The 24,287-nt window shown below is 43.6% G+C and overlaps 1 protein-coding gene across 1 annotated transcript in view; it reads right to left on the bottom strand.

The window, feature by feature from the left end:
* Nucleotides 1-1,317: 1,317 nt before the first annotated feature.
* RAP1B (RAP1B, member of RAS oncogene family) overlaps nt 1,318-24,287 on the bottom strand; it is a 37,883-nt gene continuing 14,913 nt past the window's right edge. The window contains exons 2-8 of the mRNA XM_064166576.1: nt 17,308-17,392; nt 15,726-15,794; nt 12,636-12,692; nt 10,668-10,808; nt 9,545-9,688; nt 6,317-6,432; nt 1,318-2,676 (exon numbers count right to left, since the gene is read on the bottom strand). Coding sequence (XP_064022646.1) covers nt 6,346-6,432; nt 9,545-9,688; nt 10,668-10,808; nt 12,636-12,692; nt 15,726-15,794; nt 17,308-17,364 — 555 coding nt within the window. The 5' untranslated portion in view covers nt 17,365-17,392 and the 3' untranslated portion in view covers nt 1,318-2,676; nt 6,317-6,345. The remainder of the gene's footprint in view (nt 2,677-6,316; nt 6,433-9,544; nt 9,689-10,667; nt 10,809-12,635; nt 12,693-15,725; nt 15,795-17,307; nt 17,393-24,287) is intronic.

Here is a 24,287-nt window from a genome sequence, read left to right as displayed (position 1 = left end):
CCAACAGTGTTCACAGATATTTAAAGCCTGCAAAACTCTACCCTCAGCACTGCCAGAATGTTCTTCTGCACATTTGCCTGAAACCAAACAAAGATGGTTTAAGCCTGCAGAAAAATCTTTTTTTTTTTTCCTAGGGGATTTTTCCCCCCCATTTTAGTACATGAAGTTAATTTTAGCAATGAATTCTTCCTGGGAAGAAGGAAATTAGCAGGGAATGTATTTTCAAATTCCCCAGACAGCCACTGCTAGACTGAGCTTTGCAGAGAAGACCTTTGTCTGTTAGTCACTCCCTTAGAGTACAAATGTGTGATCCTTACAGGGGGAACTTCTTTACTGTAAAGGTACCCAGAGAGGTTATGGAGTCTCCTTCTCTGGAGACTTTCAAGGCCTGTCTGGATGTGTTCCTGTGTGATCTGTGTTAGATAGCATTGTCCTGCTCTGGCAGGGGGGTTGGACTCGATGTGCAGTTCTGGGCCCCTCAATTCAAGAGAGATGTTGAGGTGCTGGAAGGTGTCCAGAGAAGGGCAACAAGGCTGGTGAGGGGTCTGGAACACAAACTCTACGAGCAGAGGCTGAGGGAGCTGGGGGTGTGCAGCCTGCAGAAGAGGCTCAGGGCTCACCTCATTGCTGTCTACAACTACCTGAAGGGAGGTTGTAGCCAGGTGGGGTTGGCCTCTTCTGCCAGACAATCAGCAACAGAACAAGGGGACACAGTCTCAAACTGTGCCAGGGGAAGTATAGGCTGGATGTTAGGAGGAAGTTGTTGTCCGAGAGAGCGATTGGCATTGGAATGGGCTGCATGGAGGCACCATCCCTGGAGGTGTTCAAGAGAAAACTGGATGAGGCATTTAGTGCCATGGTCTGGTTGACTGCATAGGGCTGGGTGCTAGGTTGGACTGGATGAGCTTGGAAGTGTCTTCCTACCTGGTTGATTCTATGATTCTATCTCCTTGGGTCCCTTCCAACCCCTAACATAGAATCATAGAATCAAGCAGGTTGGAAGACACCTCCAAGCTCACCCAGTCCAACCTAGCACCCAGCCCTAAGCAGTCAACTAGACCATCACTGGCTTGCAATATCACTAAGAGCCCTGCTTGGTTTGCCAGAGGTGCCACAGCCTGTGAATTTCAGTCAGTCAGAAATTCACCCCAGTACATGGGATACCAGCAGAAGAAATATCTACAGCATGTGTTTGTCAGAGGACAAAAGTCAGCAGGGGTCCTTTTCACCCTAAAAAAGGTATGACTCTGCACTGTGGAGGATTTAAACCCCATTATTTACTAGCACTACCAAAACACAAAACATTCAAGTAGTATATAACTGTAATGCAAGCCCTTGCATGGCAATCCAAATTTATTGAACTACTGATGCTAAGTCATACAAAATTGCACCACTTTAATTAAGGCTTTTTAGTTTACATTTGGCCACCTCAAAGCAGTTGTAACATTAGGTTGGTCAATTTAAATACTGTGGCTCCCTGTTGGATATACACACAATCTTTACACCCAAACGTTAATGCATACAAAGCAACAAGGCATTGTTAAATAAATCAGCAAAAAGTTAATTACTGCAACTTAGGCCCTGTGACCAATTACACATGATTAAAAATTACTTCCCACATTCACATCCACAGTACTCTTCCACCATTTAACATCTCAACCAAAACGTTACACATGTAAAACAATCACTAACAGGCAAAAAAGTACTAAACCTGTATATTTGGTATTGCAAATACACTTAAATGCATGAGCAAGCAAGGGAATTCACAGTGAGAATCTACAGCTGCAGAAGCCTGAAAGAAATGATTTACAAAAAAATTGTTAAATCATTAAAAAATCCTTTTAAAATATACACTTCTTGTTGTAGACCCCCACTGTACACACAACTATAAACATTGTTCCCTATGTAAACAAGGAAAAGGAAAGATACAAGGAAAAGGTTGAAAAGTCTGGACATTTCCTTCCCAACAGATATTCAAGGCCATGTCTTTGTTAAGTCAGCCATTAGAACCCAAAAGGACTCTTCGAGATTAGATTCACTGTCTCCACAGGTTTTGTTTTGTGGTTTGTTTGCTGTTCTTTTTTGACTGGTTTTTATTTTCCTCCTCAAATTAAAAAACTATAGAGCTTGTTGTGTTACTCAAAGCTTTTTGTTTTGTACAATACCATGACGATGACGACGATGATGATCCTGTCTTTTCCTCTTAAAAAAGTTAACAGTAAGCTACAAATACCGATGAAGCAAAAGTTATCTGGAGTAGTCTATATAGGAGCTCTTTGGACTTTCTTTTATTATGCTAAAATAGTGGTGCTTTTTTTTTTTCTCTTTTTTTGTTTTAGGATTTACATTATTGTACTCTCCAATAGAAAGTGGGGGGGTGTTGTTGTGAAGTATACAGTACACAGTTTTCATACAGGTACAACATGGGTGGATGAACAATGTCTCTTATCGGTAATACTGGATGTAGGCTCTGGTTTGACCAGTTGCATACACTTAGAATATTTATAAGTAAAAATCTCTCATGACACTGGAAAGTGATTAGAATGTGCAAACTGATGTAGTAGCTTTCATCCGTTTCTTAAAGGGTACCACCACAGGAAAGTCCATTTAAGATGTTGGTAGGTTTAATAAAGTTGGAATGCTGGCACTGTTGAATTGGGCAACAGTTCTTCAGACCTGTAACAACAAAACAAGGTTAGTAGAGGCAGCAACTCTTTGTCATGGCTCTGTAGTTAAAACAGCTAAAGCAGAAAATAGCAGAGCTGCTAGCAGCAACTGTTTGCCATTGCTCTTTAGTTAAAACAGCTAAACCAGAAAGTAGCAGAGCTGCTAGCAGCAACAACTGTTTGTCACTGCTCTCTAAACAGCTAAACCAGAAAGCAGCAGAGCTGCTAGCAGCAACAACTGTTTGTCACTGCTCTTTAAACAGCTAAACCAGAAAGCAGCAGAGCTGCTAGCAGCAACAACTGTTTGTCACTGCTCTTTAAACAGCTAAACCAGAAAGCAGCAGAGCTGCTAGCAGCAGCAACTGTTTGTCACTGCTCTCTAAACAGCTAAACCAGAAAGCAGCAGAGCTGCTAGCAGCAACAACTGTTTGTCACTGCTCTTTAAACAGCTAAACCAGAAAGCAGCAGAGCTGCTAGCAGCAACAACTGTTTGTCACTGCTCTCTAAACAGCTAAACCAGAAAGCAGCAGAGCTGCTAGCAGCAACAACTGTTTGTCACTGCTCTCTAAACAGCTAAACCAGAAAGCAGCAGAGCTGCTAGCAGCAGTAACTGTTTGTCATTGCTCTTTAGTTAAAACAGCGAAACCAGAAGTTGGCAGAGTAATGTAAAGGGTTAACCCTCCTGGGGGTGGTCTGAACCTGCCCCCAGGTATAGTGGTTAGCCCACTCCCACTTCCTGTTTATACCCCCTATAACAACAAGGGAACTTCCTGTTTCTCTTCCTCTTTGCCTCTCTGCCTGCCTGATAGCACAACCCTTGTTCCTGCTGCTCCTGTTTTTGCCACATGGCTGCTCTACCACATGATGAGACAATCCCTTCCTGAACCTGCCTCCACCCATTGCCATCAGCCTGGTTGTATATATATTTTGTACCTTGTTTCCTTTCTCTATGCCTTTCTATAACTTCTCTTACCTTAAATACCTTTTACTTACCATTGAAGTTCTTTTAACTTCCAAATCTAAGCAAGACTATTCTTTGGGCATTTCACCCCTTTTTCCTCTCTACATCTAATCCCTTCCTTTCCAGAAAGGGGAGGGGAAGGCATCCTATTATTGTACTGTTCTGCGAGGTATTCTGGGCTCTAATCTGGGAAGCTAAATCAGACCAATGCCAGTTCCTAGCAAATGTACTTCGAAAATCCCCCAACTTGTCACTTCTCTACTGATCCCATTTCTACTGTACACATGCAAGCAACACTCTCTCAATGAGTAAAACTGAACTGGAATACATGGAGCAACCCAAACTGAACTGTGGCAGTGGTGTTTGATGGGTGGGACTAGTTTTGCTTGCAGTATGACAGTGCCAGTGGCTTTAGGAACAAACAAAACGTCTGTGGGATCAAAGCTCCTGAATCAAAAGCCCTGTTACAGAAATGGAGCAGCCTTTTCTGCCATGCTCAGCTCTCAGTGTTACCTTGAACTGATTCAAGTTAAGTAAGTTTTAATATTGATACTCAAGTTAAACATGGGTCTGTCTGAATATTAATAAACCCCTGCAACGTGTGACAGTGCCATGTCCTACCAGGACTCTCATATCTGTATCAAATAGGTCTGTCAGATGACAAAGTAATGCACCAAAGCAACTGAACCACTGTATGTTGGATAAAATGGAAGGGAATGAAGAGGAACAGGCAACCTGCAGGGTGTCAGGTCAAGCAGGGCAGACCTCCCCCACACTAAGGCTTGGAGGTGGAAAGAGGAAAACATCCTGCCCAGGAACAAGGCTGCAGAAGATATTTGTGTCTGGTGACTAATTTCCAAAAGGGCTTACAGAGCAGGCTGGAGCTTGCTTGAGTCCTCAGCAGCATTCTTAAAGCATGGATTTAGTCCTGTAGAACATTAGCCAGCTGCCAACAAGCAAGAAATTGATCTAGTAACCAATAGTTCTGGGTCAAATATGTGGAGTGTTACAGTGCTCACTGTTCTCTTCCAAATGTACAGCCTATAAAACAGCCACACAGTTCAGGGAAAGCAAGCTGTATTCCTAGGACATCATAAAATCATGGAATCAAACAGGCTGGAAGAGACTTCCAAGATCATCCAATCATGCAGATACATGTGGAAGTTCAAAGCAGGAAATGACCTTTTATTCAAACTGCAGTATTTTACACTGTGTTCTAGATCACAGGATGTGTTAGGGGTTGGAAGGGACCTCTGCAGATCTCCCAGTCCAGCCCCCCTGCCACAGCAGCACCACAGAATCTAGCACAGGTTGCACAGAACACATCCAGACAGAGCTGGAAAGGCTCCAGAGAAGGAGACTCCACAACCTCTCTGGGCAGCCTGTGCCAGGGCTCTGGCACTCTTACAGTCAAGAAGTTCTTCCTCAGGTACAGGTGGAACTTCTGGACTGCAGTTTCCATTCCTTGCCCCTTGTCCTATGGCAGGGCACAAGTGAGCAGAGGCTGTCCCTGGCCCTTCCTTCCTAACCCCCAACCCTCATCTGTTTATATCCATTGATTAGATCCCCTCTCAAGTCTTCTCCTCTGCAGACTATGCAGCCCCAGGGCTCTCAGCCTTTCCTCATCAGGCAGATAACAGAGCTCTGGCAGTTTATTCCACCAGCCTTTAAAAGGCAAACTGTTTCCAGAAGCTAAAGTTCTGAAGCATCAGAATGAACACATTTATTGTGAGCTCTATCAACAACTTAACACCTGAAAAAATGATTTGGTGGCAGTGTGAACAGTGTAGCTTAGAGTTGTAGTTCTGACTGGAATGGCAAAAGAGACCATCAACATTTCTATGATAATCCAAAGTTTTCAGTGCTGTTCTGCATCACATTGGATTGGGACTTTTTTCATCAGTGTTTTGTATAGCAGCCTGTTCATAGAATCAACCAGGTTGGAAGAGACCTCCAAGCTCATCCAGTCCAACCTATCCCCCAACCCCATCCAGTCAACTAGACCCTGGCACTAAGTGCCTCATCCAGTGTTTTCTTGAACACCTCCAGGGAGGTGTTGTAGGTTATGGGAAAGGAAGAGCTAATTGCTGTAACCATGAAGTCTTCCAAGAGAGACTATAAAGTCTTGGGGGAGAACACAGGACACTGTAATGGTTTATTCTAACTGTTGTGGCCAAAGTGTAGAACCCTGCACTTAACCTCATTCAGTCTCATCCCACTGGCTTCTGCCCAGCCATCCAGCCTGGCAAGGCCCCTCTGCAGGGCTCTCCTATGCTCCGACAGATCCACAGCTGCTCCTAGCTTGGTGTCACCTGCAAACTTGCTGATGCTGGACTCAATCCCCTGCTCCAGATCATCAATAAAGATATTGGTTGATTCTATGAAATTCTGTGAAACACACCTGCTTGGTGTCATCTGATGATGGACTCAACCTCCTTCTTCCTAACATCCAGTTTCAATCTCCCCTCTGCCACTTTAAACCCATTAATCCTCATCCTGTCATGACAACACCTTGCCAACAGTCCCTCCCCAGCCCTCCTGTAGCCCTCTTCAGATACCGGAAGGCCACTCCCAAGGTCTTTGGGAAGCCTTCTGTTCTGCAGGCTGCAGAGCCCCAGCTCTCTCCCTGTCACAGTTCGAAGGTAGGACACAGAGGCATAAGAGAGCAGAGAGGTTTGCAGCGGTTTACCTGGCTCAGAGCTACAGTACAGCTGTGCATTAAAGTAGCTGACACGAGGACTTTTTGCGAGCCTTCCCAGGCACTGGGGTTTTTCTGTTAATTTGTCGCACAAGGTCATAAAAGATCTGAGAAGACAAAAATCCATTGGTTATTGGAAACAGGAAGCTTTGCATCTTCCCACTTGATGTACTCACATACTCAAGAGCCCCCGTAAACATTTAGTGATAGCAAATTCACACTGTTGCAATTGTAGACTTAACACCTTGGGGTTTATCCTGTTCCTGCTAATCACCTGCCAAGGGTTTTCCACCTTGAATGAAGCCAACTGGAATGGCACATCTGCAGCTATTTAATCTCTGGGTCAAATCTGTCTGAACACTCATATGGCACAGTGATCAACTGCTAGGTGCTATTATTTTGCAGTTTGGCACTGAAGTCCAAAATCAGGCCACAGCTTTCTTGTAACTCAAATCACTCTAAGGTTATTATTGTCAAGAAAGTTCTAGTAAGATTAAAGTACACAACTGCATGGTAACTGGAGGACACTGCACATTCACCAGAGGTCTCTTGGACTTGAAGGAGATCATGCTAACACAGGATGTTAGGAGTTGGAAGGGACCTCTGGAGAGCTTCCAGTCCAACCCCCCCCCCCCGCCCCAGCAGCACCACAGAATCTAGCACAGGTCACACAGGAACACATCCAGACAGGGCTGGAAAGGCTCCAGATAAGGAGACTCCACAACCTCTCTGGGCAGCCTGTGGCAGGGCTTTGTCACCCTTACACCCAAGAAGTTCTTCCTCATCTTGAGGTGCCTGTTTCCATCCATTGCCCCTTGTCCTATTCCAAGGCACAACTGAGAAGAGTTTTTCCCCTCCCTCTTTACCCCCAGCCCTCATCTATTTATAAACAATAATTAGATCTCCTCTAAGTCTTCACTAAACCAAAAAGGCCCAGGTCCCTCTCCTCATAAAGCAGTGCTCCAAACCCTTCATCATCTTTGCAGCCATTCATTGGACTCTCTCCAGTAGATGCCTGTCCCTCCTGAACTGAGTAGCCCAAAACTGAACACAATATTGCAAGTGAGGTCTCACCAGGGCAGAGTAGAGGGGCAGGAAAACCTCCCTCCATCTGCTGACCACACTCCTCTTTTTCAGCTACTTACACCCCACTGAAGTCCAGAGAATGAATTCAGAAGCCTCTCTAGGACTACAGCATGACGTAAGTGTAACATTTCCTAGAAAAGGAACTCATGTATGAGAGTTGCTCTCACTTTGAGCCTCCCAGAATTCCAATTAGGACAGGAATTTGTTGAAAGGCTAATTTAAGCCAAGTCTGCACACTACAATTAAACAGCATCTGCTTAGTTCATAACTGACACTGTTCCAATTATCTCTGCGTCTCCTGAGCGTTGTCTGCAAAGCAGCGAAGGTTCCAACAAGAGCTTTCAGCATGTGATGGAAGTTGGAGTTTATTAAACATATGACTTTTGTATAGTTAAAGCTGATTAAGTTGTATTGAAGAAACACTGGAGAGATTCCAGAAATTCCCATCTCCTTAAACATATTCCTTATTCTGAAAACCAGCTGGGTTTAACCACACCATCCTGTTTTGGATCCATGTGAGGCTTGCACAGAGGCCTTTCCAACTTGACTGATGCTGTCACCAATGTTTTCCAGCAGATGCAAGGACCTCTAGGGTTTAGCATACAATTCAAGCTGTTTCAGAAGTGTAAATGCTAACACAGCTTCTCTTTCTAAACGTTTTTGCTTCTTTCTTTTATGCTGGCACTCCCACTGGATAAGAAGGCATGAACTAGAGCAACTCCCAAAACTCTTTTAGAATAGAATCAACCAGATTGGAAGAGACCGGCAAGATCATCCAGTCCAGTCTAGCACCCAGCCCTAGCCAGTCAACCAGACCATGGCACTAAGTGTGTCTCCACCACCTCCCTGGGCAGCCCATTCCAATGCCAATCACTTTCTCTGCCAACAACTTCCTCCTGACATCCAACCTAGACCTCCCCTGGCACAGCTTGAGACTCTGTTCCCTTGTTCTGTTGCTGGGTGCCTGGCAGAAGAGCCCAACCCCACCTGGCTACAGCCTCCCTGCAGGTAGCTGTAGACAGCAATGAGCTCTGCCCTGAGCCTCCTCTGCTGCAGGCTGCACACCCCCAGCTCCCTCAGCCTCTCCTGATAGGGTTTGTGTTCCAGGCCCCTCCCCAGCCTTGCTTCCCTTCTCTGGACACCTTCCAGCACCTCAACATCTCCCTTGAATTGAAGGGCCCAGAACTGGACACAGCACTCAAGCTGTGGCCTGAGCAGTGCTGAGTACAGAGGCAGAATAACCTCTCTCGTCCTACTGGCCACACTGCTCCTGAGCCAGCCCAGGATGCCATTGCCTCTGCTGCCCACCTGGGCACTGCTGCCTAAGCTTCAGCTACTCTCTCCCAGCACCCCCAGCTCCCTCTCTGCCTGGCTGCTCTCAGCCACTCTGTCCCCAGCCTGTAGTGCTGCTTGGGGTTGTTGTGACCAAAGTGCAGAACCCTGCACTTGGCCTTGTTCAGTCTCATCCCATTGGCCTCTGCCCACCCATCCAGCCTGGCAAGGTCCCTCTGCAGGGCTCTCCTACCCTCCAGCAGATTCACAGCTGCTCCTAACTTGGTGTCATCTGCAAACTTACTGATGCAGGACTCAATCTCCTGGCCCAGGTCATCAATTAAGACAGTGAACAGGCTCGGGCCCAGCACTGATCCCTTCCCCTGTAGCATCAGTCACCTCCTGCTGAATAAGTAGCTAAATAGTAGAGGAGCTTTCCAAAGCTTTTGCACCTCTTCATTTTTTTCCAAAGCTGCTCAGTTTGACAAAACTCTTAGAGGTTTTTGTTCTTCCCATCTCAAATAATTTAATACCAAATAACTTCGATCAAATAATTTTAAGGACCTAAATCTGTCTGCATGTTAAAAACTAAGTAGTGCAGCAATACATCAAGTTGACAGAGGTCATCTCAACTTGGAAATGTAATGTATTTGTGCCAAATTCATATAACTTGAGAACTAATCATACTCAAATTAATACAGCGTGAGGAAGTCCCAATTGTATAAACAGCTCAAATTTGGGTACACTTTAGTCCATTACAGTGAATTTCATTTGCAATTGTTAGGCTTTCCTTGACAAACTGTGAAGGTTTGGTTACCAGCAGAGTGTCCCACCCCTCTCCCACAGGATAATGAACCTTACCTCATTAACATTTATCTTTGATTTTGCAGAAGACTCTAAGAATGCACAGTTATTCCATTGCCTTGCTAGGTTCTGACCTTGTTCCTTTCCCACAACTCTTTCATCTTCCAAGTCACACTTATTGCCAACCAGAATCATAGGCACCTAAAAACCAAATTGACACCAGGGAAGACACCATTAACATTTTGGGAAGGCACAAAGTAATGCACACCTAAAGCCCTGCCTGAAGCCTTACAGGGCCCTGGCTTGTAGAATAATCAAGGTCTGATATAACTGAAAGTGAAGTTGAAAGTTGTGTGATGCTTTCACCTCCAAATCCCCAAATTCTTTTGCCTGCTGTTTGGCAGGGCAGTGGAGGGAATGGATTGAGGATTCAGTATGTTGCCAGTTGAGCAAATTTCACATCTGCGTGGCCCAAAGAGATTTTGCTTTAAAATATTTAAGGCATCAAGAAGTCTTTTGAAGAACACACTACAAAACTCTTACATGTTCAGAAATGCTGTAAAAAGTGCTCTGCACTTGCACAAGTGAGCAGAGGCTGCCCCCTTCTTTTTTAACACCCATCTCTCATCTACTTATAAGCATCTATTAAATCTTCTCTCAGTCTTCTCTTTTCCAGACTAAACAGCCCCAGGTCTCTCAGCCACAGAATCAGTCAGGGTTGGAAAGGACCACAAGGATCATCTAGTTCCAGACCCCCTGCCATGGGCAGGGATACCCTACCCTAGATCAGGCTGTCCACAGACCCATCCAGCCTGGCCTTAAACACTTCCAGAGATGGGACATAACCACCTCATTCCAGGCTCTCACCACTCCCATGCTGAAGAATTTCCTCCTCGCACTTAGTCTGAAATCTCCCCATTTCCAGCTTTGCTCCATTCCCCCCAGTCCTGTCACTATCTGACAGCCTAAAAAGTTCCTCCCCAGCTTTTTTGCAGGCCCCCTTCAGATGTTGACAAGTAACAAGTTACAATTTCTCTAGTTTGCCTTAAGAGTCACCATCCTGCACTATGCATCAATTAGCTAATTTGTCATTTCAAGTCTGGAAGCTACCTGACCATGGAGCATACACGACAACATCTGTAATGAAAGCTCAGTATTAAACATCTGTGGAGATCCTTACATCATCAGTGTCTTTGACTCGAAGAATCTGTTCTCTTAGGTCCTGTAAATCATTAAATGTGGACTGTGCTGTGATGGAATATACTAATGCAAAACCTTGTCCATTTTTCATGTATAGGTCTCTCATTGCTGTAAACTGTTCCTGTAAATGAAAAAGAAACCAGCAACAGATACAGATGTCACAATTTGTGCTTTCCTTGCACAACCAGCCATATACTTCAGGTCACAAACATTTCTTTGTGTCTCCTTCCTTAAGCTGAGCAGTTATTTTGGTGTTTCACTACATGCAGTACAGTCAACTAAAAAGGAATCTGAAGTTTGGCACGTTATCTGGTGGTGTTAAGCAACACCTAGGTATTGCCAAGGGCTATACCCCGGGAAGAAGTCACAGAATCTAGAGAAGAGCTACAGTAGAGGACAATCTGTAGATTTCAGAAGTTACATTCATCCCAAATTCCTCCTTCTACACCAACTCTTTTCCATCTCCTGGCTGTTTAAAATGCACTGTGAAGTAAACCCAGCCCTTTTCAGCCTCTAGGGACCTTCCCATGCTAAATTCTACTTCAATTGTCAAGGAGATTGACTGGAGAATGGAGACACTCAGTAGACTTGTCACACCTCCCAGACTTAGGTGGCAACAACGGTGTTGCATGTGAAGACTTGCTGGTGCACTGCATTATGCTTTGCATTTGAAAGCTCAGTGTGACTGTGGAGCAGCAGCTGCCTTTCTTGCATTGCTGACTTGCCTGTCTTGTGCCTGATCAGTCACCCCCCAAGTCTCCTGCTGCATGTCAGATGAAAAGTGCCTATTTATTTGGAGAGAATGGCCACTCCATTTTTCTGTAGCTTTTATACTGCTTTAATAGAGAGTTTAAATTATTATTGGAGCAGATTGCTACTACAGTTCACAGAACACATTACACTCCAAGGGGCTGGAGTTTACATTCACTGAAACCATTGAAGGAAAAGACTGGTTGCAGTCAGAGGATAAAAACATGATCAGTAAGCAAAGGGTCAGCATAACCCTGGGCTTTGAGTTCCCATAAGCTGACTAAAGCGATACTATTTTTATCCCAATGTCAGAGTACATCTGACACACAAAAGAAGAGAAGAAAGCATGTACTCTTCACAGCAGCAGAAAGCAAACCTGAGTAACTATCAGGCCTAAATTTTGCTCTGGGCAATATGAAGTTGAAACAGTAGCACAGTCTCTGCGATGCGCTCCAGTCGCGTTTCTCCCATTACAGAACAAGAGCTCACAGGGAACTCGCAGTTCAGTCTCTGCTGGGACACTCAAGTTTGGTTCAAATACAAGCTGCTTAAAGAGCATCCCCTCATCCAATGAGCTGACCACAGTCACCCTTTAGAGAGCAAGGAACCACAGAACCAGTCAGGGTTGGAAGGGACCACAAGGATCATCCAGTTCCAACCCCTGCCACCTCACACTAGATCAGGCTGCCCAGAGTCTCACCCAGCCTGGCCTCAAACACCTCCAGGGAGGAGGCAGCTTCCATGACCTCTCTGGGCAACTTGTTCCAGGGTCTTACCTCCCTCACACTGAAGAGCTTCTTCCTAACATCCAGTCCATATCTCCCCATTTCCAGCTTTGTTCCATTCCCCCAGTCCTGTCACTCCCTGACAGCCTAAAAAGTCCCTCCCCAGCTTTCTTGTAGGCCCCCTTAAGATACTGAAAGGCCACAATAAGGTCCCCTGGGAGCCTTCTCCTCTCCAGACTGAACAGCCCCATCTCTCTCAGTCTCTCCTCACAGCATAGTAGCTCCAGCCCTCTGATCATCCTTGTGGCCTTTCTCTGGACATCCTTCAGCACATCCATAGCCCTCTTGTAATAGGGGCTCCAGAACTGGACCCAGTACTCCGGGAAGGAAACAATGTCCCTGTTTTACCTCCCTAGAGCTGTTGCTGGGTTTGAGAAGCTACATCAGTCTTTAGGCAAGTGGGGTTTACATACCGTTCCCGCAGTGTCTAAGATCTCAAGCATACACTGTTGTGCATCTACTTCAACTTGCTGTCAAGAAAAAGATGTGGTTAGAATTTTTTTTCCTCTTGCAACTCTTCTCCCCCCCACCTCCCCAAAGCCATCAGGAATTCTGTGATTTTAATAAGCAAATTCATAATGCATAAAGCACCATAATGGCCTAAGAAGTTGATATGGATATACACTTTGAAAACAGCAGGAAGAAGCCTTTCAAAGAGCCCCAGTGACATTTTCAAAGGCAGCAGCAGCAGCCAAGTACCACTTTGCAAAGTGATTAGGGAGTTTTGATTATTAAAAAAAAAAAGAGGCTGCTAAATTTTGTACTAATAGTTATCAGCACCTAGAACAACTAATTCTAGAATCATAGAATCAACCAAGTTGGAAGAGAACTCCAAGATCATCCAGTCCAACCTAGCACCCAGCCCTAGCCAGTCAACCAGACCATGGCACCAAGTGCCTCATCCAGGCTTTTCTTCAACACCTCCAGGGATGGTGCCTCCACCACCTCCCTGGGCAGCCCATTCCAATGCCAATCACTCTCTCTGTGAAGAGCTTCCTCCTAACATCTAGCCTATACTTCCCCTGGTACAGCTTGAGACTCTGTCCCCTTGTTCTGTTGCTGGTTGCCTGGGAGAAGAGCCCAACCCCACCTGGCTACAGCCTCCCTTCAGGTAGTTGTAGACAGCAATGAGGTTCCCCTGAGCCTCCTCTTCTCTAGGCTAAACAATCCCAGCTCCCTCAGCCTCTCCTCATAGGGTTTGTGTTCCAGGCCTTTCCTACTTATTGCAGGGATCATTCCTAGAGTGGAAGTACAGGTGAAAGCTGAAAGGCTGGGTTGGCATACTAATGCTCATTTAAGAGTAAACAAGGGAGTAAGTAGTACCCAGCAAACAAACCAAGCCCTGAGAGTGGTGTCTCCAAAGCAAGCCTTTAGTGACACCAATTAAGATGCTGATCTTAGAACAACATGCATGAGAATAGTAGGTTTAGATACAGAAGCTGATCAGGCTTCCTACTTCGGAGTTCCTCTGGGTATTTTTGTTTGTTTGTGGTCTTTTTTTCTTTCTTCCAAGCTATTGGTACACTTCCCTTGATTCTGTCTGCATTTAAAATTCCCAGATGGCAGATTGACACTCAGAACTATTCCTGATATAGGCATTACCACTAGTTTAATTTCAGAGCTTTTAATTTGAGCTTGCAGGGTGGGAAGAAGAGCGTTTCCATTCCTCTCCTAACTGCCCCATGGGACAGAGATTCCTTCAATAACCACTATTTTAATATGCATTGCTGACAAAAAGTTATTCATCTAACTAAGCAACTTCTATTCTCTTTAGGAAGAAATATTTGGGGAGTAAACCAAGGCATCACATTTCAAGATTTCATGCCCTATTATTCAGTTCCACAGAAAATATTTCAAGCCACATCCACATCAACTATAAAGCCAGATTTAACATTAATAATACAGAGTTGCAACTGCCAGAAGCAATCGATTTTAAAGTCACAGAAATCAAGAAACAAGTTGGAATTGCAACTAACAGTGAAGGGGAAGAAAGCAACTGCATAAAGGGTTGTCCAGACTTAAGCAAGACTTCAACAACCTGTCTGATTTGACAAGAGTAATACAGAGATATATTCCTACTCATTTCAGGAGCAAAGCCAAAAGGAACATTCTAAGATCTATGCTAGATAAAAATAAAAAGGAAAATGAGGGTAGGGCAGAATTTCTTAAGATGGTTTTACTTTTTCAGGCTCCATGGAAACAGTCTTTGGAAAAATTCACCCAAGCAAACATGCTGAATCTAGTCTGACCTGAAGAATGTAAATATATAACAAAGGGAACATTTCACTTTAACACAGCTTTTTGTAGTCATTGATTTGGCCTGACCCAGCAAAGGCTAGCACCAAATATTGGGATAGGGTCCAAAATTCCTGCTTCTCTAATACAGAATAAAGCAAGCAGCCATATAGAATTTGTTGTTGTTGTTGTCTGTTTAATAAGAGTTCCAGCTCTGGCTGGAAGCCTGTGTTTAAAACAGACCAGGATTCTTCCAGCATACAGATTTCCATCAGGTCAAAGAAAACAAGTGTGAAATTATCATTTTGCTCTCACTAATTCTTCCTCTGTTCAGAAGAAATTCTGGTGGCTGGAAGCTGTGACAGCTGTTAACACAGCCTCTTTATTCCATCAGAAATGTAGTCCAGTGCTGATAGAGGAGGCCCTGCAGTTTCTGCCCATTCACAGCTAGGGGTTTTGCATCTTGCCTCTCCTGTACAGACACACTGGCACTTACAGCTAGGAGGTGAGATACATCAGAGGATCAATGCATCTGAAAAGTAATTCAGATAAGAAACTGACACAGCTGAAAACTATTCGGCTTCATCAAATGGTTAACTCTTTTCATAGCAGTCCAGATGCACACAATCTTAGCCTGGAATATTAATCAGTCTCAGCTGAAACTGAAGAGTGAGCAATATGGAGATTGAAGACGATGCAAACAGAGGCAGGCCTTTCAGCTTGTCATGCTGATGATGGGAAGAGAGGAACTAACAGGCCACTGTGTTTGTTCATTTATGATGGGTTTGTGTTAACTTATTAACGAAACAATAACCCACCTAATGCAAGTGTATTGAGCTATCAGTTAAACTGCTAGGAACACAGCACGCTGCCTCTGGTGTTCCAAGGTGAGCATGAAGTAGCAAAGCCCAGAACCTCCAACATGTATGTCTGACTCTACCTGCTGATGCAGCCACACACAAAGCAGTAATAAACACTAGAAAGTGGCAGTGTATGTAGTTTTCTTCTTAAGGAGTTCCAAATTCTGACAATGAGATCACCACTTTTCACTGACTAGCTAGTAAGGTACGATGCTTAAACATTAAAAAGCTAGCCCTGAATTATTCCTTTGAGATTGAAATTCAAAGATGCTCTTAAAGACTAACTTGTTAAGTTACCTGGCATTATGCAGCACTACCAGGCACAGCCTTTTTCAAGCCATGACTCAACTGACAACATGTGCTACAGTTTGAAGTTCCTGTGACAATAGAGAGGTCTTTGGCATTTACCTTTCTGTAGGAGTCTTCTATCGTAGGATCGTATTTTTCAACAAATATTCCTTGAACAAATTGTACAGTCTGCAACACAAAAGTTGTTGTAAGACTCTTCTTGTACAGTAACAGCTGGTAAACACAGCACAGAAATTACTGGTCTGGGTGCACACTCAGTTATGCATCACACTTTGGAAGGGGAATGAGGTGACTGGCGTAACAATGAATTAGAACTGAGAAGTAGTTAGGTGTGTATGACTAAGCACTGTTAGACAAAGCAATGCTACTTATCTCCCTTCACCCACTCCTGCTTAGACCACAAGAACCAAAGCATGCATTGACTTAATGTTTGTCTAACTCTTGGAACCATCATTCATTTTGTAGCTGAAGAGGACACCACCTAGCAGTGTGGCTTTTATGCTTGCACTTAGAACTCTTCCATCTTCTGCTACTTACCTGCCATAACAGGAGTCGAAAAAGCCCCTAGCCAGCAGCATTTACTAGTTTTAACTAGACTCAGTTACATATTCCTGTGTACCTAGCATGTTTTTAGCATAAGTCAAATGGGACTTTAAGGCTTGGCAGCCAAGTCAGAGCAGTCAGGTTCAAATGCAGAAATGCTGCAGTAAGGTGAAGAATCAGGAAGTGAAGGGAAAAGTTCTCTCACAATCTAACACTATTTGTCACTTCAGTTTGCCTTTTGGAACCACCTTATAAGAGGTGCTCTGATCTATATTACTTTATTATAAATCAGTTACTTCTTATTATATTACTAAAAGCTAATAATAAATAATGACAATATTACTATAAACTAATAAAATCACTATATTAATACATAATTATAAATTATATTATGATGACATTCTATTATTCTAAATAGCTTCATAATTGTAACAAAACCTATTATTTATTATATAATACCTCATTATAAATTGCAGCATTAACCTCAAAGATGTGAAGTTCCTGGGTTGGGCTGACATCATATTCTGTGAACTTTTTCAGTGCTAGTCTAGGTCAGGCTAAACTTTTCTGTACCCATTTAACTGAAATGCATGAGCATTTGTAACCAATGCTTTGTAATCATGTACCTGCAGAGCTGTACACCTGCTTGGGGAAAGGATGGAGAATACATGCAAATATGTACTTGCATTAAAACAAAGAGTACTTTAGAGGCTGCTATCAAAGATTAAAGCAAATGTCACCCTGAAGACATTTCTAGAGACAGGAGTTACTAAGTCCAGAAACAGGCAAATCAGGTCATTTTATGTTTTTGTGAAGCAGCTTTCATTGCTCACAGACCTCCAGGTAAACACCTTGCATAATGCTGTGGCTGTGCACTTGACTGGGTAAGCCAGGCAAAGACCTGACCAATCACCATCAACCAATCCTCTACAAAAAGAGCAGCAGGTGAGAGTGCACCAATGGATGAGATGCATTCAGCCAGCAAAGCACAGACCTACGCCAGCCAGGAACCCTTGGCAGCCATTACTTCTGTTTATTTGTGCTCATGAAAGAAGTATGGGTTAGTAAAGAGTGTAGCAGAGAAACAATACATGAGAAGCCTAAGAGAAGGCACTCAACTGCCTTACAAATTACTTACCAGAGCAGACTTTCCAACACCTCCAGAACCAAGAACCACTAGCTTGTATTCACGCATGATGCAAGAGATAAATCACCCTCAATACCTAAAACACACAATAAATCATTGACCATTGTGATGAACAGGACAACTACTTGAACATTTCTACAGCCACTCTAAGACTGTTACATGTAACAAGATGTAAACAGTTAAATATTGATACAAACTGATAAATGCAGGGAGTGTACCACTATGAGCAGGATGCCATTTCCATTATGAGCATATGGAAACGATGGATGTTTATTCAAGGCACAGTAACTGCTGAATGATGCAACATTTTCATCTAGCCCAAGATTTTAACATATAGAAGAACCATTACTCGTGTGTTCTCCAGTCAAGACAGCACAGACTTGGAAAGGGTTTCTTTAAATGGATTTTTACATCCTCTGAAGCAATAAGCTAAAGAAAAGGCAAGAATAGGCTAACAGTCTCTGCATCGTGACCTTGCCAAGCTATCAGAGGTGTTTCAAAGAAAAGGCACAAGCATCTGGAAAAGCTGCTCACACCCACGTGTACCTATCAGTTCCTCAGAGGCCTCTGGGTGCACTAATCTCTGTTACTTACAGAGAGGAAGAATCAGGCAGAGAAATTAATTTAGCCCAACGACCTGGGATTACAACATACCATCCAGTAAGGTGTTTCATCTCACAATGCTTTCCAGAAACCTATAATCTCTTCTACTCGTGCAAACAAGTTCATAACCTCTCTCAGCTCTAGTGACAGCAAGCATTAAGGTAGCTCAGAGGTTTCTTAGGATCTTTCCTTCACTCAAGAAGTTGCTTGCACTGTGTATTTTACAAAAACCAGACCAAAACAAACACTTCCCAAAGCCAAGAGATGCTTGAAGAGCTTGCAGTTTTACATCCACTGCTTCCACACCACTGAATAGATTTATTGGCTAAGCAGCTGCTAATGTGTGTTACTTATGGGACTGACACAGTAATTACAAACCATGTCTCTTGAATTTCACAGCTACTCATCCATACCCCAACCTTCTTTCACATCACACCAGGTTTTTCTCTTTCATACAGGCACACAAACATTTGAATTAGTTTGGTCATGAGCTGACATACACCAAGTGTCTCCAATCTCCTCTGAAGAACTGAAAGCATCAGCATGCCAAAAAATACCCCCAAACCCAAATGCAAAATCAGAACGTGAAGCTTCTTCAGGCAGCATCATCTCTCTATTGTCATCTACTGGAAATAACATCCAAAGCTTGCATGTACTGCTCTGAAGTTTGATCTGTACACAGAAAGCACAACCATGACACTGTAATTCAGTTCACCAAGCAGTGTTTGATAAAAGGCCTTAGTTAATTTTTAATACAGCTCTTAATGCAGCTACAATAAAATGCTGCAAACCATCAGAAACAGTATTTCCTCTACCTCATTACTGTTAAAGAAATCAAAGAGTCACAGAATGTTAGGGGCCAGAAGGGACCAATACTGAATAAATACTGACTAAAACCCACTAGAATAAAGCTAACAGTTACTATTGATGGGAAACAATTATCCAGAAGGAGATAATCTGCATTTGCTCACTCTGAAACATTTAAATGCTAAACCAAAGAGACAAACTTGCACAAGAAAACTACACCAACCTCTTCCCAGCAAACAATTTTTCAAGGAGAACAGCAGGATCCTAGAAGGCTGTTCTGAAAACTACCCCCTTTTAAGTCTGAAAGTTGATTGTGTTTATCTAGATAGCTAAGCACAGCTACAATGGCTGTAGTTTCATAAATAACTGGAGGTAACTAAAATACTCACGAGACAATTCCTTTTCTGCCCCCTCTGTTCAACACTAGCCAGTGGGGTTGCCTACAGCAGCCTGACAGACCTGCTTGCTCATCTCTGTTGAAAACTGACCCACAAAAACAAGGCCACAGATTTTGGGACATGCTGCTCAAACCCCCACATCTTACAGTCCATCTAGCAACTTGGAGGTGTTAGGTGATGGGTTGGACTGGATGATCTCAGAGGTCTGTTCCAAGCAGGTTAATTCTGTGTACTCAGCTAACAGGACTATTCCTTCTGCCCTGGGAAGGAAGGTCTCAGTTAATCCTCTGCAGGAGCTCGAGTTCTTACCAAGTTACACATTCTCTCCCTTCTCTGCTACTGCAGAAACCCTCTCCATCTGACAAATAATTAGGGAGCTGATGGAAAAAGGATATGCAGAGAATCCAACAGAGGTGCCTGTACAAAGTAAACATGGCAAGTAAAGTTAGAAAGACCCTCCTCATCATCAGCAACTCACAGCTTCTCTGGAGTGGCTCCATCCATTTGGTGTTTAGCACAAAGTGCTAAAGTGAATTACCTATCAGAACACCTCCATGTTAGTGTCCAGCTTTGCCATCACAAATTAATTCAACACAGTCAAAAGACTGAGAGATCAAGAGGCCAGTCCCTGTTTAATTTTCCTCTTGCAAACACATGACAACCTTCCAACTTATCTAATCTGTTCCTTGCACCTTGGGTGAACAAAAGCACTGCAAGAGGCAAGCCGCAAAGAAAGGACCTAATGTCCAGCAAAGCAGCTCTCTACAGACTGCTGTCACCAATGCATTCTGAGAAGCTTCAGTGATTTTCACACCTAATAGAACACCTTTTCCCTCCTGACTATAGGAATGATGTTTCCTTCCCTACACAGATATGTTTTTTTTGCAACATGGAGCACCACCATCGTTCACACCTCAAGCCACATCTATTTGGCAGCACTGTAAATGTTTGGTCAGATCCAAAAACCTGTTTTCTGTCCACCCTTTCTACAAAGAGCAGGAACAGAAGAGTGTCTCTTAACTGTACTGAAATACCCCTTTCAAACTCAAAAGTTAAGCCTGTAGCTACGTTACCTGTCAGTTCTTTAAAACAAACATTCAGTTATGCCTTCATTTTTGGAAAGGTGTCACTAAAATGACATAAATGTAGTGGGTGTAAGGGAAATTCCAGCACAGTAATCTGGGTGAACTGCAGCAATTTCACTGTCTTGAACAATTTAAGCTGAATTCTTCGCTCTGAAGTTAGCAACTAAATAAGGAAATGTCAGTAATGAAGGCTGACAAATCTGGAAGCAGCAGAACTGAAGCAGCAGATACCAAATATCAGTGCTTTGAGTAAGTTCTGAGTTTCTCTTACTGAATGTTCTGTAATTCCATGAAGAAGATTCCAATTCCTGAAGTAATAAGCTAACAACTTGGTTTTACTGAGAGACTGTGAATTCCATTTTGGCTCTCAAACAAGGATTCAGGTATTTAATGCAAGCCAAAGCTTCTTTCAGCATCCTGATTTGACAGTTCAGTCCTAAATATCTCACTACTGTACAACATCCTGCAGCTGATTTCACTGCTTTAAGTGGTTGTACGTAATTAAAGCAGATATGTAAATACACTATTACAGCTTGGTTAGCCATGACTCTTAACCTTGAAGCACCCAAGCAAAAAGCTGTTTGAATCATAGAATCAGGCAGGGCTGGAAGGGACCACAAGGGTCATCCACTTTCAATCCCACTGCCATGGGCAGGGACACCTCACACTAGATCAGGCTGGCCAGAGCCTCATCCAGCCTGGCCTTAAACACTGACAGGGATGAGGCTTCTGCCACCTCCCTGGGCAACCTGTTCCAGACTCTCACCACCCTCATACTGAAGAACTTCTTCCTAACATCCAGTCTGAATCTACCCATTTCTAGCTTTGCTCCATTTCCCCCAGTCCTATCACTACCTGACAGCCTAAAACGTCCCCAGCTTTATTGCAGCCCCCTTCAGATACTGGAAGCCTACAACAAGGTCTCCTGGGAGCCTTCTCTTCTCCAGACTGAACAACCCCAACTCTCTCAGCCTGTCCTCACAGCAGAGCAGCTCCAGCCCTCTGACCATCCTTGTGGCCCTTCTCTAGATACATTCCAGCCCCTCCAGATCTTTCTTGTAAGAAGGGCTCCAGAACTGGCTGCAGTACTCCAGGTGGGGTCTCACCAGAGTGCAGTATGGACTGTTTGAATCTGCTGTATGGACTGATTGTATCTTAAACCTCAGTCATGCTCTTACATTACTTTTGAGACTGACACAACATTCATCTCTGGAACTAATATCGTATTCAGCTCCATCCAGTGCTGAAACAACAGAAGCCATTAAGCTTCAAGCAAGACATTAAAGTAAAAAGTTCACCTGCAGAAGGAGATGCAAACTATAAAAGCTGAGATGGAAGCTCAGACTTCTAATGGATTTCCTTTTCTGTCTGAAAAACAATAGAAGTACTTATTTTGCCATTCAAAACCAGGTACCAGACATAGTGCATGCAGTACCTCTACATGGAGTCTGGCCTTGCATTTCACATATTTTCAGCCCCTTCTGCCCCTGAGAAGAAGTTACTGGAAGAATATGTAACTATGAAACCATTGGTACAGTCAAGACAGAACTCAACATAGCACCTTAAAAAAACCCAACCATTTTGGCAGGATGCACTAACTAGCACTGTGAGACAGCAACTGCATTAACTGGAATGGATTAAAAAAATATCATTAGGTCACACAACCTCAAACATTCCAATAAGGAGGCAGGTTTTCCTTGTCTACAACTCTGCATTCCTAATCCACAGCTACAACAAAACACAGTCAGCGCTTTTAGGATGAAGTTAAGCCCAGCACCACCACCTGTCTGTACTCCCCAAATCATCCAATCTCAGGGCTGTAAAACAGATATACTCAGAAGAGTATAAAAAGCATGTAGGAGTATAAAAGCACAGCAGAAATGAAGAGGCTATGCTAAATGAGCAACAGATAAGGAAAACCCCACTAGATTTATTGGGCAGCTGATAAGTATCCACTGAGTGACTCAACAATTAAACTCGAGTAAGCCCAAACTTATTCCTAAGAAATAAACCAAGTAAGCTGCTGGTTTCTCTTTCATTTAGTGGAGGCTGTTTTAACAGAAATTGGGCTTTGAAGGCTGGCTGCCTTTGAGGTGACAGGCCTGAAGGACAGAGAGCAATGACAACTTAATTTGCTTTTTCCTTTTGCTGCTCCTCCATCTTTTAGGCAGAAGAACACTGCCAGCTGTGGCTTTTACACAGGTGCTACAGAGTAAGGTAGGAATCATGCAAAACTCCTCTCAACTGGAGCAGGTACTGGCTTTGAACAGCTGAGTCAAGTGTTTAGATGCACAGATATTTGACATAACTGTGAACTCTGAAGACATTTAGTGCCAAGATTTAGCTAGAAACAGAAAATCAAGGCAAACTATGCTCATTCAAGAAACATTTTTATATATATTAGATCCTAATGCTCTCCCTAAGTACACAATCTCTCCAAAGTAGAGAAGATTGCTTACATTCACTGCCAGTGGCACTTCAGGAGCTGGAAGTTTCAGTAACATACTTTCTGAAACGTACCAAACCTAAACCCACATCTGCTCAGCCTGTTCATACTACTATTTCTATTTAACACACATATTAATACATTGGTGTAGAGCATTGATGTAACTGTTTAACTCCACTTCTTCACAGCACACTTCTTAAAGTACTTGATACACTAGAGAAACAAGGGCTTCACGTGCACCTGGACACTTTTCCCAATCAAGATTCTCTTTGGAGGATGAGCAGATCACAGGTTGTTAGGGGTTGGAAAGGACCTCCACAGATCATCAAGTCCAACCCTCCTGCCACAGCAGAAACACAGAATCTAGCACAGGAACACATCCAGACAGGGCTGGAAAGGCTCCAGAGAAGGAGACTCCACAATCTCTTAGGGGAGCTTTGTCATCCTTACAGTCAAGAAATTCTTCCTCATGTTGAGGTGGAACTTCCTGTGCTGCAGTTTCCATCCACTGCCTCATGTCCTATCCCAGGGCACAACTGAGCAGAGGCTGTCCCTGTGCCTGCCTTCCTGACTCACAGCCCTCATCTATTTATATCCATTGATCAGATCCCCTCTCAGGCTTCTCCTCTCCAGCCCCAGGGCTCTCAGTCTTTCCTCATCAGGCAGTGCTCAGCCCCTTCAGCATCCTTGTAGCTCTCCATGGACTCTCTCTGGTCAATCCCTGTCCCTCTTGATCCGAGAAGCCCAGACCTTTAAATAAACCCATCTGAAGAGAAGGAAAAATGTTTAACCAGGACAAGTCACTGGAAAGGAAGTTTTTTAAAGACTTCACATCTGCCAAGGCTGTGAATGTGGAACTTGCCTTCCACTTCTGCTCTCACCAGATAAACTGGGGGGAAAAAATCCTCCTAGCCATTTCCCTGAACAATTTTTCAAAGCTCATCTCCAGAGCAAGGCAACCCAAGTGATGAATAAGAACCAGCTGAGGAATGAGAAGCCCTACTTTAGTGGTGAGGGAAGAAACCCCACACCTACTGCTTGTAAAGCTCTCCTAAAAGGCAACCACACCATCAGAAATTCAGGACAGCTCAAACACCATTGGTAATTGAGCTCAACAGAAATTAAACTGCTTTGCTGGGGATATTTTTGGTAGAATTTATTTCTCTTTCAGCTTCAAGTTCTGCTTTCTGACTAAACTTGGTTACATGTCTTGAGGAATGGGAGACCAAATAATCAGAATTTTCCAAGTGGTATCAAACCAAATGAAGCTGTAACTAGAGCTCAGCCCCAGGCCAAAGTCATGAAATGAATCCAGTCATTACTTGAAGATACCCCTGGGACTTGCTATGTGAACTAGTTGTTCAGGTATGGAATTAAACAAACAGTCCCTCCCAGCAGCATAATCATTTGCAGAAGGGCTGGTGCTTAGTCAGCACTTTACAGACACCAGGATTCTTGTTCTGGCCCTGACATTCTGGTTGCATTGTGATGTAGCAGTGTAGTCACTCACATTTTCATAATCCTCCTCCCCTAGCACATTGATCTCTCTGAAAGACATGCTTTGTTAAAACCACCCTGGGAATAGCACTCCCATTTAATCTCAGCTGTTTGCATGAGGGGGGAATAAAAGTT

Source organism: Pogoniulus pusillus, chromosome 27, assembly GCF_015220805.1.
Source record: "Pogoniulus pusillus isolate bPogPus1 chromosome 27, bPogPus1.pri, whole genome shotgun sequence".
In the NCBI taxonomy this organism is placed as follows: Eukaryota; Metazoa; Chordata; class Aves; order Piciformes; family Lybiidae; genus Pogoniulus; species Pogoniulus pusillus.
The sequence above is the reverse complement of the archived record's forward strand: the minus strand, read 5'-3'. Positions and strand labels throughout refer to the sequence as shown.